This window comes from Amphiprion ocellaris, chromosome 22 (assembly GCF_022539595.1).
Source record: "Amphiprion ocellaris isolate individual 3 ecotype Okinawa chromosome 22, ASM2253959v1, whole genome shotgun sequence".
Lineage (NCBI taxonomy): Eukaryota > Metazoa > Chordata > Actinopteri > Pomacentridae > Amphiprion > Amphiprion ocellaris.
In genome coordinates this window covers 12,915,032-12,931,006 of record NC_072787.1, presented here as the reverse complement: position 1 = coordinate 12,931,006, position 15,975 = coordinate 12,915,032, and the positions used below count along the sequence as shown (strand labels likewise).

Genomic DNA, 15,975 nt, shown 5'->3' with positions numbered 1-15,975 from the left:
TAATTATGACTGAAATCTAACTGTGTCTGACCACGGAGCATTTCTGTGACATTTCCCACACAGCTGCTTACATTTAAATTAAATGCAATTACATTAACATAAAGCCTGTGCACAGCTGAATATGACAAAGGAGAAAGAATAAAAGAAAGCATTTATAATGCATAGAAATGTATCGCTTTATTATCATCTCTTCTGCACTAAAGAGCTTTTAAGCTTTTTATTTTCAAATTCAGAATATCTATTAAAATGCTTTGCATGCAGTATATGGGCAATCAGGATTTAAATAGATTGAAACATCCTGTCATAACTTAATTGTACGCTGTCAGACATGACAAAATATGCAGAAGTAACACAGTCATTTGTAAAACTGATGAGAAATTTCATCAGCAGCTTAGGGAGAAACACATAAGCGTTTCTGTCTTCATGATACTTAGGGCTGCAACAGCAAATTAAGTTTCCAAACTCATAAGTGATGCAACGTGTGATGTGGCGTGTGCCATCTGCTGTCTTTGATATAGTTTTTCTATTTTTGAGCACATTTTTTTTGGCATTTTGCCTTTATTTAATTAAGACATTAGGGATGCAGGTAGGAAGTGAAGGAAGAAAAAGGAAGGACGGGATGCAAAGAGGCAGGAGTCAGACCAGGAAACTGCAGCTGCATGATAAGTCCGAACCACTTGCCACCAGGAACAGCATCGTTACTTTTCATCTTCACAAATGAGTACCATTTGGTATCAGTTTCCAAAATGCTGCACAAGAATTTTATGTCATACTGGTCTATAGCTAACATTCAGGTAATGGATTCCTACATCTGAATGTCAAAAATGCATTACTTTACCAGACAGAAAAATGAAAATGGCAATGACTACTACCAGCCTGCAGTGCAGCTGCATATTCATCCATACACTGACCTCCCCAGTCTCTGTCGGTATTGACTTTGCCCTCAGATTGTGAGTATCACCTTGATGTCTGCACTGATTGCACTCAGAGGTCACTGATAATGATCAAAACAATTGGTACTGAGAGGGAGTGAGAGAGAAGGTGTCCCCCACCTCCCGCCCTCCGCCTCTTCATGACTTCAATTACTCGCTGTGACGGCATTAGTATGAATAATACAGCGGTCTGCCTCGGCCTGGAGCGCGATGTATGCCCGCATGTACACACTGACATGAAAGAGAGAGGGCAAAGGTTCTTGTGAATGATCAAAGTGGAGCTGGAATAAGCAGAGCAGCAATGCAGAGGCTTAAACAGCAGCTTGTTACACACTGGTCGTCCAAATGAGCTCAATCTCCCGCATTCCCCTTAACATGTAGCTGCATGTGATGTTTGTTCTCAGTTGTCCTTAGTATACAGCGTTTCTGTCTGGAATTGTGTGTATAGATATGTGTGTGTTTTTTTTTTGTTGTTGTTTTTTCTTTTTTGCCCTGGGATGTTTTTGCTTCAGGCTCCTCTGATGCTGTTGTGGGATGTTTTATCCTAATGAGGCTTACACGGGTAATTAAAATTAAGAAAAGGCTAGATAAAATATACTGTAGATTAAAAGATTACAATCCAACCTCACAGTGAAAAAGCTTCAAAGCTAAATTTAGTCCACTCACTCTGTGGTAGCCTCCTCCAAGAGTGGCACTGTGACCGGTAAGTCATACAGGGTAGAGTTTACTGTCACAGGGGCCGTCGGTTGATGGATGGGGCTGTATTTCGTCTATATGGCATCCATCTCCGCATGCAATCTGTTATCCTCTCTCCTACTTCACACCATCAACCTTTTCCAATATACAGTCCCTCTCTTATGATCTCTAGACCGATGATACTGTAGCCATCTAGCATGACCGCACTGTTGAATGTACTTAATGGTTTCCAAAATCTGTAAAATTTGCCACATTTCTCCTCAATATCAAATCATTTTTGATCATTTGTAGCTTGGAATTAAACTTTATAACACTGTGTCCCCACTAATATCAGCTCAGTGTGATGTTCTGATGGAAAACAAAGGCAAAGATGTGGCCCAGATGAAAACAAAAACACCGATAAAGGCCAATGGCAGCCATTAATGTTGTTTCGCTTCAAAGTAAAAAGGCCCATGGAGATCTCGCTCATTCCCCTTTCAATGCCTCCATCTGTCTCTGTCACCACAAAATCAGTGGTGGCACAGTGAAAAACACCACGCTGTAAATTGGAAAGGAAGGATGAGTAAGAGCAAAGGAGATAAATGTATAAAAATGTGTGTGCATGCATCTGGTGTGTTTTTGTTTGTGTCCCGAGCATCAGTGATTCATCGTCATCCGTCTCCCACGCCCTGTCTGCCAGACTGAGCCGGCTACAGGGTTATTTGCTCAGCAGCAGTGTGTGTGTCATGTAGGTACAGTCTCATATACCTTCATATGTACCTGAAGCTGATCAACGCTCAGGTTCAGCTGAGATAGTAAAGAAATAATCAGCACAACGGTTATAAATTGTAAGCGTTCTTGGAGCTCGTAATTTGTAGACTGGTCTGATGTAATTTTCACAACATGGTAATGAGACACCACAAGAATAATTACACTTCATTTTCAAACCAAAATGCGTTCAATACAACTCTGCAGAGCTTTGACCTGCAAGTCTGCTGGCCCCAGTAGTGAAACAGGGAAACACATTCCTTCATTTCTCAGTCAGATGAGTTCCATTTAAAAACTGATCCAAGCGTGACTCCGTCTTCTCAGTCTATGCCAGAGTCCTGATCCCAACCTGTGCACAGCCGACTGTATTCATTAATGGCACGATAAAGCTGTGGTGCTGCTGCTGCTTAAATCACTGCACCTGAACTGCCTGAATTAGACGTGGATGTGTGTCTCATCATACAGTGGAATTCACGACTGCATTCAAATTGAACCATCAGCAACTTTGTGGCTGCGTGAGGCCGAGTTGCTGAGTAGCTGCGTCTAGTTGCCAGCATGCCTGCTGATGAGTGTTGGAGTTGTTATTTGTGGTGTGAATGCTTCAGGAAAAACACAAATGTAAAACCAATGATAAATATTTACGTCTATTTACGTGCAAATGTGCTGCAGGAATGTGGGTGCACGTCTGAACAATGAACTGAACACATCTGCATTTTTATTTTTCTATGACAACTCTTCATCACTGCTCATTTGCACAAATTTGGGCACAATCATCTCTCCTCTCTAAGAGTTGGTCTCCAGGATTTTAGTTTTTTGGAGTTTCCTACTTTTTTCTTCTGGTCTGTGTGGTTTTATTTAAGACTCCTTCCAATGGAAATCAGATTTTTTTACATTGTTAACATGTACATATGGTAATTTGTACATGCTAGAGGAAATTTCATGGGTGAAATAAGCACATTGCTGAGAATTTACAGAACTCGAGAGACTTGAAGAACTCTTTGTGCAATGTTCTCACATTGTGGTTGCATATTCGTTTTATTCTCTGGCAGAGTGTGTCAAACACTATAATGCTTATATTCTGATAAGACTTTTGCAACCCCTAAAATGCTTATGTGAGCTAATGATTGCTTTATTTTATACAGTAAAGTGAAAAAAAAATGCATGTTAGAAAGTCTTTGTGTGGTAGATGGCTTTGGTCTATTGGTGCCACTGTAAAAAACAGTGTTTCAGTTGCACAATCCTATGCTTCACTTACTGTCTTTTGAATATAAAAATATACACTACCAGTTTGGGCACACCTTCTCATTCAATGTAATTCCTTATTTTTAAAACTTACTGCATTGCAGATACATACTGAAGTCATCAAAACTATGAAGCAAGATATATGGAATTGTGTAGCAAACAAACAATTGTGAAATAACTCTAAATATGTTTTATATTTTAGATTCTTCAAAGTAGCCAACCTTTGCTTTGATTACTGCTTTGCAAATCCTTGGCCTTCTCTAGATGAGCTTCATGAGGTAGTCACCTGAAATGATTTTCACTTCACAGGTGTTCCTTGTCGAGGTTAATTTGTGGAATTTCTTGCCTTCTTAATGGGGTTGGGACCATCAGTTGTGTTGTGCAGAAGTCAGGTTGGTACACAGTTGACAGCCCTAATTGACAACTGTTAGTTAATCCATACTGTGGCAAGAACCAATCAGTTAGTAAAGAGAAACGACAGTTCATCATTAATTTAAGAACTGAAGGTCAGTCGGTCCGGAAAATTGCAAAAACTTTGAATGTATCCCCAAGTACAGTCGCAAAAACCATCAAGCACTACAACACAACTGGCTCTCATGAGGTCCGCCCCAGGAAAGGAAGACCAAGAGTCACCTCTGCTGCTGAGGATGAGTTCATCCAAGTCACCAGCCTCAGACATCGCAAGTTAACAGCAGCTCAGATTAGAGCCCAAATAAATGCCACACAGAGTTCTAGTAGCAGACGCATCTCTACATCAACTGACCAATCAGACCTTCATGGTCAAATAGCTGCTAAGAAACCACTACTAAGGAAAAGCAACAAGCAGAAGAGATTTGTTTGGGCCAAGAAACACAAGGAATGGACATTAGACCAGTGGAAATCTGTGCTTTGGTATGATGAGTCCAAATTCAAGATCTTTGGTCCCTCCTGCCGTGTCTTTGTGCGATGCAGAAAAGATGAACAGATGGTCTCTACATGCATGGTTCCCACCGTGAAGCATGGAGGAGGAGGTGTGATGGTGTGGGGGTGCTTTGCTGGTAAGACTGTTGGGGGTTTATCAAAAATTGAAGGTACACTGAACCAGCATGGCTACCACAGCAACCTGCAGCGACATGCCATCCCATCCGGTTTGCCTTTAGTTGGACCGTCATTTATTTTTCAACAGGACAATGACCCCAAACACACCTCCAGGCTGTGTAAGGGTTATTTGACCAAGGAGGAGAGTGATGGAGTGATGCATCAGATGACTAGGCCTCCACAGTCACCTGACCTAAACCCAGTCGAGATGGTTTGGGTTGAGATGGACCACAGAGTGAAGGCAAAAGGGCAAACAAGGGCTCAGCATCTCTGGGAACTCCTTCAAGACTGAAGATGAGTACCTCATGAAGCTCATCCAGAGAATGCCAAGAGTGTGCAAAGCAGTAATCAAAGCAAAGGGTGGTTATTCTGAAGAATCTTAAATATAAAACATGTTGTGACTTATTTCACACTTTTTTGTTTACTATACAATTCCATATGCGTCCATTCATAGTTTTGATGCATTCAGTGAGAATCTACAATGTGAACAGTCATGAAAATAAAGAAAAATCTTTAAATGAGAATGCGTGTTCAAACCTTTGACTGGTAGTACACATGCATAACATTCATTTCAAGGTTATCGTCTCCAGACAGAAAAAGTAAAGAAAGAGACAGCTGTTAGACAGCAGTGAGCCTGAGAACAACACACAAGACAAATACAGGAGTTGTGAGAGGAGTCTTCTGTTCATTTTCATTTCTTGGTTGGTGTTGTGTGGCTAACTTAATGGGAAGTGCTCCCAGGATGAGAGCAGCCAGAGGCTTGTTTGGGAAGCAGGCCATTCGTTGGTTTCCTAATTGGTGGGAGTGCAGTAACTTTATTGGCCTGTTGTTTGGCTGCCTTTCTTCCAACGAAATGCGCTCAAGAGAGTGGAGAATGTGGCCCTAAGGTCACAGCTACACTGAAATCATTTCAATAGGAAAATACTCAGACACACACACACGGCAGCAGACAAAACACGTGCTTGAATGTAATAGGAGATGGTTTGTTGCAGGCTGTTGAGACGTCTTTATCAGAGAAAAGCAGTGGTCTGAAAGGTCAGAGCAATTCATAATAGAAACGTCCTTGTAAAAACTAGGCAGACTTTGTGATGCTAGTGACCATTTTTGTGTATCTGCATCTTCATCTTCATTGTGTTTACTCTCAGTTTGTGTTTGAATTTCAGACACAAAGCACTGTAGTAATTTAGCCTTTGACAGGCAGCAATCTGCACTTAAAACATTACAGATACTCAGTGTTAATCTGATTTCTCTTCGACGGCATGTGGCCTCTCTGGTGTATAGAACAATAAAGCTCTGCTGATGTGATAAATGACACTAGTGCATTAAGGGGATGTGTCTTTCAAGCCAAGGACGAGTGCTCCATCTGCACTACAAACGCAACCTAAAACCTTTTTAATCTGGAGAGCGTTTTACAGACAGTTTCCTACCATGCAAACAGGGCCCAAAGTGAACTTATCTGTGGTCATAGTGAAGGCTGTTGCCTCAAACAGACTAATGTCAACCATTTAATGTCTGGATCTCTTTGGTAACCTTCTGTGAAGCACTTCCTATACTCTACATCCCTCTGCTTCCCGGCTTATCAGGCACAAACACATTCAAAAAGAGCAACTGCAGCCAAAGTCATCCTCTCTGCTTCCCCCACTTTTCCACTGAAGATCGATTCACGTGGATTATATAGAGTAGGGGTGTGCTTTGAAAAAAGGCTTCTAAAAATAGAACCCCAAGGAACAAATGCCCCGCGTGCCTGGCATCTATGACGCCAATCAACACAATGACCTTTTTCCTTGGCATGCTCATTGTGTCTGTCTTTCTTGTTTTGTCTATATTTCCTTTCCCTCTTTCCCTTTCTTTCCTCTCCGCTGCTCCTCCCTAACTGGTGACATCGTATTCTGCTAGTTGTCTGGTGTTGTCAGGCTGGTTCCCTGTGCTCTCTAACAAGCTGTTAAGAATGACACTTGGGTACATTGGGCACTGGCAGCTTCAGGATGCTATTTCCCCCATTTTGCAGTTTGTCCTTTTCTGAAAGTGGCTTGCGCACAGTATCGGAGTTTGGAATCAGGTTAATGACCTTCACCCAGTGCCTCCTTCTATCATTCTCCACTGAGTGCTATTACATTTTATGCAGCGTACCTGCATAGCTGACATTATCATTCCGTTGAGCTTGTAATTACTGAGCACGTAGAGGTTCAGTAGTTTGCAAAAGAGCATTTCTAAAAGATACATAATTGTTGAAGGATGCATTAGCAATTAGGAGGACTGATCCTCTGATTACAGGATCATCTGAATAACAGCTCTGCTACATTTCGCTTCCACCCTGGATGCAGTGCTGTAGGAAAAAACACATATTTCTTCCTTTCTTGTATAATCTGTGAAATCCTTTTATTTCACTCCACTTTCATTTCCTGGCTGAGGTGTTTGATGACATTAAGAGGATAAAACCAGGGTTCCCACTCCAACTCTGACCTGAAATAACCTACGAAATGCCAGTGACGCCACCGTATTGAAATTTAATTACCATCGAGAGCTTTTTAGTCAGTACACAAGACACTTGGCAAATTAATTTTGTTTACAAACTTTTTTCCTCATTCAGCCTCTAATCATATTGGCTGCTGGTGATTTTGCCTCCACATAATTGCTCAGATAAAGGCTGCAGGGAGCTGCAGTTTTCATTATCCACACAGAATAGCCAGATGGAGAAAGACTTGAGTGGTGAAAAGCGTAACCGCAGTCTATTCTGTCACTAAATTTCCCACATTGCTGGACTGCTGCAGAGCTCTGCTTCTCCGCATGCTCCCCTTAAAATCCCATGTGGTGTTTTGGCTGTGCAGAAGGAGGAGGCTGAGAGCAGATTATCTCACTTTCCTATATGCTCCATACCTTCACACTGAAATATATGTAAATATACTGCAGCCTGTGTAAAAACTTGTCTATGCTGACTAACCATTGGGGCTTTTTAAGTGACCTACATATGATAACATTTATTACAGCACTCCATCCTAAAATGACCCACATGTACAACTGAAGTACAGCAAACGATGTGACATCTGGCCAGCAGTTACAAGAGCCAAACTGTGGTCCATGACCTAACCTAATTGTCTCAAATTCTCTATTACACCACTGTGTGAATGCTCTGGCTTGGTTTGAATTGAGTCATCTCCCCATATATTCATTTCATTTTGTTCCATATGATGTGAGATGGAGGTAGAACATCACAAATTATGTGATCTCAAAGGTCAGACTGTAGATTTACAAACACATAGTGGAAAGGCTAAACTTAAAGCTGCAGTCTCACTGTACCTGAATGGCACCTTTAGACTGTGATAGCAATAAGTTGGCTGCACATTACTGCAAGATGGATTAGTTTCTGTGTGTTTCTTCCTAGACTGTACACAAAAATGCCACTTAGAAGTGTTATGCTGGACAGTGAATTCTGTATGGTTTCATGTTGTATTCTGATTAGCTGCTCCACAGACATTTTTAACTGTATTATAGTTTTGCCATAAAGTTCTCACTGTGGGCCCTGTGAGCATGGACTTAGGGATAACTGAGCGAGTGGAAGGATTAATAATTTTACTGTGTCAACTCATCCAAAAATCACACAATGCAAAGCCTAGAAAGCACCACTCATTCTCAGATTCCAATTATGTGACTTGTAAGACTTATCTTTAGATGTGGTGGGACAAAATGTCTCACAAAATGAACTTAATTAAGCTGTAACAAAAGCTGCTCTGTAGTAAGACAACTGTGTTTCAGCACAATACTACAGCAGAACTTTAAATTCTCCCATTACATTTATCTCCTGATGTACAGTAGAGCAACTGTGATCTATTACTGTGTGCTGCTAGTGGTACATCAGGTGTGAGATATCTAGGTTTATAGCCTGAAATAGGATGTTGTGTTGAGGAATTTCTTTTTCAAAAATTTAACCCCATTCACTAAACTTTTATGCATCGTCTGTGCAGAGAATATCACATGTCTGTAATGGGCAAAAGTTGATTATTTAGGAGACATTTCTTTTAAAAATGTAACAAGTTCACAGTCCAATCCTGTTTTCATTGATTAACTGATACAGATCAGTATTGACAGTGCATAAGTGGCATACTAACTTCTAAAGCTACTACTTTAAGAAAGCAGACACCATGTGAGCAGTTTTTAATTCACTTTCATCCCTCTATCATGCTCTGACTGAGAGCACTTTGTCCCATATAACTCACTTCCAGCCTTCCATACTGTGCCATGGGCTGCCCCAGCTACTGACACATTCATCTGTAGCACACTGGATGGTGAAGGTCTGAAGAGGGAGTTGGGTGATAAAGAGCAAGACACACATTCAGAAGACAGAGTGAGGACACAAGAGTAAAGATGACAGCTCTGGATCTTGAGAGAAAGAGCTAGTAGGGGGAAGAGATGGCAGAGTAAATTGCCTGACCGCTGCCTGGAGCTGTGCCGCTCCTAAATTTAGAGTTTTTAAAGATGCAGGTGAGCGAAGTGAACGTAGCAAAATACCTTGAAGTGAACATGCAAGTTAAATGTTGCAGTCTAGCAGAAACACAAACTAAACTGTGCACAATTGAATTGTTATGGAATATGTGCTGCTTGCAAATGCTCCATCCTTTGTTTAGTCTGTGAAACTCTGCTCTGCATGAGCGAATCTGCCAATAATAAATATAAAATAGAGACAGATGCTTGGTGTTTTCCATAGACTCTGCTCATATGACCAAATACTGCAAGTGCACATATCCTCTATCAACACCCAGGTCTCAGACTAGCCAATCTTCTGAATGAGTAGCTTGCATTGTGTTGTTTTGGTTGCCCTTTTCTGCATTTTCAACCACATCAAGTTTGACTTTTTATATAATACGTTTCCAGCTGAGGTGTTGCATTATAATGAGTGCATCAGTGTGTCCAGCTGGAATAAAAACACACACATAAAAAGCAGGCATGCGGAAATAAAAAAACAGACCAACAAAATGTTCGAGACAGCTGAAGCAGACAAACAGTGCATGAACATAAACGCATCTCCAGCCAGCTTTTTGAAGGATGGGATTTTCATGTGGCCTCACCCTGCCTGTCTGAATGTCAATCATAGAGGCACAGGCAGTTGATCAATATTCCAGCTGCTTCCTGGAAAGGTTATATACAGGACCGCTGCTGTGTGAGAGTTGTTTCCTTGCCTCTCACAGGCTTCACGCTGTTTTAAATCATGCAGACAGGTCAGTATGGTGCTGCCCAGGTTTGCAGGAAATCTCATGGGCAAAGCAGTTGACCCACGACCTTGCCCTTCGTCCCTCGTTCTATTCTGCCAATGACAATAATTTAGACGAGTGTCTTTAGTGCTGAGGTGTTGCAACACAGACAGTGTAGACAGCTCCAAGAGAATCCCTGCACATAATAAACAAAAAGGTACCGACAACATGCAGATATATTCACAGCACATTGACAGTATCTGACAACCTAAACACCTCAAAACACCGTAGACACTTAAAAAATACATAACTGTAATTTTTCTATATTCTTCCCTCTTAAAAGTACAGATGTCCTACTTCTTTGTTTTATATTCACAAAAAAACTTGTTTAAAGTTCACAGCTGTAGATAAGATAAATCATCCTTTTCCCACTTGCACAGGTCTGATCTTGACAAATACACAACCGTAGAAGCGGCAAGAGATGTGGATGAGAGACTATTAATTCTTGTTTGGAGTTAGCTTTTCTACTTGTGCTCAAAACAGAGATTAATCAATATTAATATCCCTTCCCTCTTGTGCACTGCATTTGTTTTGCAATGGGCTGAAGACGTATTCGGGTTGCAGTTCATATATTTGTGTAGCAGATCAGGGACAGCACGGTAGAATACTAATTAGGGAAATTTTCTTTATGTGAGTTGAACCACATTTTCATCCCTCATAGCTTACACTATACACAAGTGCTATTGAGGCAAATGAAATGTTCAGCAGCTCCAGGGTTGCTGCTTTGGAACTCATGTAACCTTGGACCTCCCTTTGGAGGGGAGCAAGAGGAATAGTTTCTTCAGGATTTTTTGATAAAAATTATATTTTAGCATTCCTTATGTTGTATTTGGGTGAAATAATAGATCTGATCAGTTAACTGTGAAGTTGGAAACAGAAAATGATTACTTAAGGGGTGTTTAATGGCCCTGTAGGAACAGTAACACATCATCTGCATAAAGGTATATTTTGTTCTGTCTAGTGGGTGTTTTTATAGCCTTGGTAACTGCGTCAGCAGACAGATGTGGCTCGATGAATACTGCAAAGAGGAAGGGAAAATGAGGGCATCCTTGCTGCGTCCTCCTGTGCAACTACAGCAGTCCTCCCTGTGGTGGGAATAGTGGCTGTATGTTGTGTGACGAGCCCTTATCTAATTAATAAATGATTCAGTAGAACCAGGGTTTTCCGTGCATCTTCCAGCAACATACAGTGGAAACAGGTGCTTCTCAGCTCTGCTCTACTCTAATAAATAATTTACTGAACACTTTTTTTGTAGATTTGCAAAAGTAATTTCAAATCCAATACTCAGAAATATCTAAAGCTCTCTAGATTTCAGTTGGTTTCTGACATTCCTGTCTTCTGATAAATGATGATCGACACAAGGTCCCATTTTCCATGTGCGCTGAAAAGTTGCAACCCTCGTACACAGTGAGGGAGTTGAAATAAAAACAGCAAGATTGTACTAGAGTACGAACTCATCCAGCTTTTCATTCATTAAGACCTCACAGCTCGAGGGCTTTAACCTCCCAAACATCAGGCACTTTGATCTAATCCTCGAGTTGAAAACAACTTTATTTTTCGTCTTATTTTCTTCTATGAACAAGAACAGTCTCCTTGCATGTCTTCAGAAGAGAAGATGGTTTATTTGATGTTCTGCTATTGTCAGCCCCCGGCCTTCTTTCTTCTCACTTTGCTCTTCTCTCCCCTTTCTCTACAGCAGCTTCAACAGAAGCTGAACCAGTTCATTAGAAAGCCCAGAAAGTCAATTATGGTAATAGTTCCCTGTGCTGGGGGAGGTAAAACTCAGGAAAGCCAGCTACTTTTTATTGCACTTCTTCTACATGCTCTTCTATATATTTTATTTAGGCCTCGTTTATATGTGCAAATTGTTCCTCTGAAGTATAGAGGGTGGAAGTGTTGGAGGGAAGAGGAAAGGGTGAACAGGGAGGCGTTGGCTCTCAAGCTTCCACGCAGAGCTGAGTAAAAATGATGATGGAGGAAGGGTAAACGTAGTGTCAGGAGACCATCCACAGGAATCCCTCTTACTTATTCATGCAGCAGCTGAGCATCAGGGAATCTCCCAGCCTCATTATGAAATGAGTATTTGCAGAAGCTCACACAACAGTGGAGCTCTTGCTTAAAAGCCTCTGCTTATCCACTCCACTCTCCTCCCTTCTTCATCTCTTTTTTAGATCAGATCACTCTAGGGAAGCAATGTCATGCTTCATTCATCGAGACGCCTCTCCCACTATCCTAAATCCCTCTTCCTTTTTTTTGAAAGGGAAAGCTTGCCTATAAAAAGTTTGTGTCGCTGGCATGGAAGGAGGCAGATGGCTGAGCTGAAGTTTCCTTTTATATATTATCCGTTTCTGTGCCAATGTGATTGACAAGCTCAAAAATGAAGGCACTGCACCACCATGAAACTAAGCTACGTTTGAAGACAAAACATATTTGCACTCTAATTAAAAAATGCACACATATACGACATACATTGTAGATGTCATAAATAGACTGTTCAACTTATCGTGATTCCCAAACGGTGGTTGTCATAGCTTAACATCAGCCTGGCAAAGAGGAAAACTTGGCATTTAAAAAGTTTGGAGCATTTCCAAAACCAAAAGCTCAAGGCAGAAAAGATAAAGGTGGTTTTAAATTGTGTTTTTTGGCTGTTTTTGTCTACTGCATACTCCCTAAACTAGTGAGTATGCTGACTTTTTGCCACAGACATTATAAAATGGGTCATCTGGAGACCTTAAAAAGGCAGCGTTTGCAACTAATTCACTTTTTCTCTTCATTTCCAGGGTGTCTCTATAGATGTTATTCAAGCACACAGCTTAATTTGAAAGTGGATTAAGATTCCACACAAGATAACAGTATCTCCACCACACCCCTGCTGCACTCTCCTTTTCTTTCATATGTCTCTCGGTTCAAAGGTTGCCCTGTTATGTGGCAACTCATTTCAGAGTACAGGTGGATCCTATTTGTATTTCTGCCTCGTATGATGCCGCCTCAATGCCTGATTCATTTCTGAGCCTTCTTCCTCGGGCTGATGGAGATAAAAAAAAAAGAGCAAGGCCCCTTTACTGGAGCTCGGCAGCCACCATTAAAGTGACTAGGTTGACCCGTGGCATGAAATTAAAGAGCTGAGGCCCATTGAGCAGCCTCAGCTGATAGAGGCAGAGGATAATAAATCCAAGGGAGGGAAGAGTGGAGGTAGGTTTAGAACGATGGAGGGGAGGGGGATGGATGTGGCAGTTCATGGAGCCTCAGGGGCACTCAGGATCCTGTTATTAGTGTAGCTATTTTCACCCTCTACTTCCACAGCCTGTCTACTCATTGAGCAGTGGCATCAACATGCATGCGAGCTGAAACGCTCCGTCATGTACTGCGTGTGCTCTCTCGCTTTCTCCTTGCTCCTTCTTAATTTGGGAAATGGAGTCAATGACATATGCAGCAAGTACATTTGTACACTAAGGCATCAGCCTCCAGCCCATTCATTCACAGTGAAGGCAAGAATAAAGAGGGGTATATAATGGGGGCTATTTTCAGCTACTGATTTAGTTGTTGAGGATAAATAGTAACTGAAATGAATTCATATTAAGTGCCATTGGCTTTCAGGATATGCATACTTTTTTACGTGCACAAAATGCTCAGAGATACAGAAATATTACAAACATATTACGTAAAACGTGAAATACCTGTGTTTCTGTGTCTTAGAGGTTTTCCTGGTGGTCACTGGGAGATATTTGTCAGTCAGTGTGATTTGTGTTATTTTTTTTTTTAGACTTTTTGTTTACAAAAAGGCTAACTAGCTACGTATGAGTGGGTATACAGTGTGCGTTTTTGTCTCCTTGAGCAGTAGATTTGTCTCTGTGTGTCGTCTTCCTGTGGGCTCACAAATGTGTGTGACAGCGGCACGGAAGAGCAAACGGAGAGCAGGAGGGACCGCGAGATTAAACACAAAGTTGGCCGAGTTTCATGCAAGCCAATGCAACACTGGCGCAAAGGAGAGCGCTTTTTCTGGGGGCTTTTCATAACCCTCTCCGTTATGAATTACTGCTTACGTAATCATCTGCTGTGTGCCGAGGTCTGACTGGTTGGCATTCGAGCACCCACCAGCCTGCAGACCAAGAAATGAGGCGAAGCTGGGGAAAGGATGTGACACTGCACCTGAAAACCCAAGAATTCATCGCAGTCGAATGCACAATGCACTGCAGAGATACCAACATACCTGTGCTGTACACAATATTTTTCATATCTATAATACAACCTGTGCAGAGAGAGAGAGAGGCACAATTGAATCCCTTTAAAAGGCCAGTTATTTTCTTCAAATCAAAGATCCGGTCTTTGAATATGCCAGTCTGACAGTAAGCGCAGACCTGGCTGCCTTTTTTCTTTGGATGGTATCCCTAAGAAAGGCTTCATTCCTTTTTAAAATAATCAAATATATATATATGTTCTGTTTATGCTCTGGCTACGTTAATTAAAACACATTGAACTTACAGAAATGTAATGGTTTTGGCTGAAACACAAAGTTCTAATCCTGCTGTAATTATAATAAAATCAAACTCCTGCCAGTATCATTGCCATCTGTTCTTTTTGTCTTAATGTCATATTTTCTTTCTTCCTTCCCTCTTTCTCATTTGCAGGATATTGAGGACGCAGTCGCTCGAATGGTATTATAACAATGTGAAGAGTCGCTTCAAGAGGTTCGGCAGCGCCAAGGTTTTGAAGACTCTGTACAGAAAGCACATTATCGAGAGAGGAGCACTCTCTGATCTCCCAGGTAACACCATCTTCTCTATTTTTTTTTTTTTTAATTGGCCATGCATGGTCTATGTCATGTTGCTATTCTTATTTTTATCTTATAGTCATTCTCTTCTACATCATCAGCAGAATACTGTCGCTGGCAGCATTTGTGTTGTGTTGTGATTAAAGCGGAAATGTATATTACTCTCCTTTAAGTTGAAAAAAGAGAGAGATGCGAGGTTTTGGTCAGACATTCAAGCAAACACAGACAAGCTCACTTGATTGCTCATTAGTCTGCTGTTAATGATCACACATTTTTCACACATTTTGCTCTTTTGCTCAACGATTCACTTAATTACTTTCTCGTTGGCATGTCGAAACAAGGATTTTCTCACGCACATACAACTCCAGATTTAAGCTTAGGGTTGACAATGCAGATGTACCTTGCTTTTATTACATTTTTGAATTATTTCATCACAACATTGCTTATGTAAAAATTGAACTTTTCAACTTGTGAGTGAGGCAGTGTTGTTGTGTGCCAGAGCTGGTGGTGATGACAGACTATGGCTGTGCTTCCCTGCGGACTGCCGCTTAATCTCAGGCTCAGGCCACTTTGCGTCCATGCAGGACAGCAGCAGGGCAGCTTTTTTCAAGCCTGCCACCGCCCTCCCTCCCCTCCGCTCCACATTACATTGTTTTGATCCGGCAGCATCATGATCGCACTGCGTCAGTGGCTGACAACAAGGCATTATTTCATACCCTGGAACGTGGGATTAAGTGGATGAAGAGAGCACAGGGGGGATAAATGAGGTCATACTTGAGGCATAACTGGATGAGGTTGAGTCGAGGGGATGTTTGGGAAAACACCAGGGCCACAAATGAAGTTTGTTCTGTCCGGGATTCAATAGACCTGAGTGATGTGGGCAAAATGAATAAGAAAATCACAAAAGAATATGTCTAGTACTATGCCACCCACACAGTAGAGGCATTCAGCTGCAATAACTCTGTGTCTATTACTGCAAGATTATTACATTTGCCTTTTCAAAGACATCTTGAAGTCAACACTGCTGTCTTGGTGGGTTAAAATACCTCATCTTGTTGCATGGCAAATCAGGTTGATTTTACAAAGCAGCACAAAGGCATGAAAGCATAGCACTTAAATACATTAAAAGTACTAATAAGGTGGTTGACAATATAAAAAAAATGACTGAAAAATACACAACAATGAAATGTTTGTGTGGCTAAACAGAGAAAAACTTGCAAAACTAATTATAGGGAAAATATATAGAGCCTCATTTGATATACTG

The 15,975-nt window shown here is 41.3% G+C and overlaps 1 protein-coding gene across 2 annotated transcripts in view; it reads left to right on the top strand.

Moving 5' to 3' along the window:
• myripb (myosin VIIA and Rab interacting protein b) overlaps window positions 1–15,975 on the top strand; it is a 127,722-nt gene that overhangs the window by 77,768 nt on the left and 33,979 nt on the right. For both annotated transcript variants that reach the window (XM_035942717.2, XM_023297791.3), the window contains exon 4: window positions 14,569–14,705. In XM_035942717.2, coding sequence (XP_035798610.1) covers window positions 14,569–14,705 — 137 coding nt within the window. The remainder of the gene's footprint in view (window positions 1–14,568; window positions 14,706–15,975) is intronic.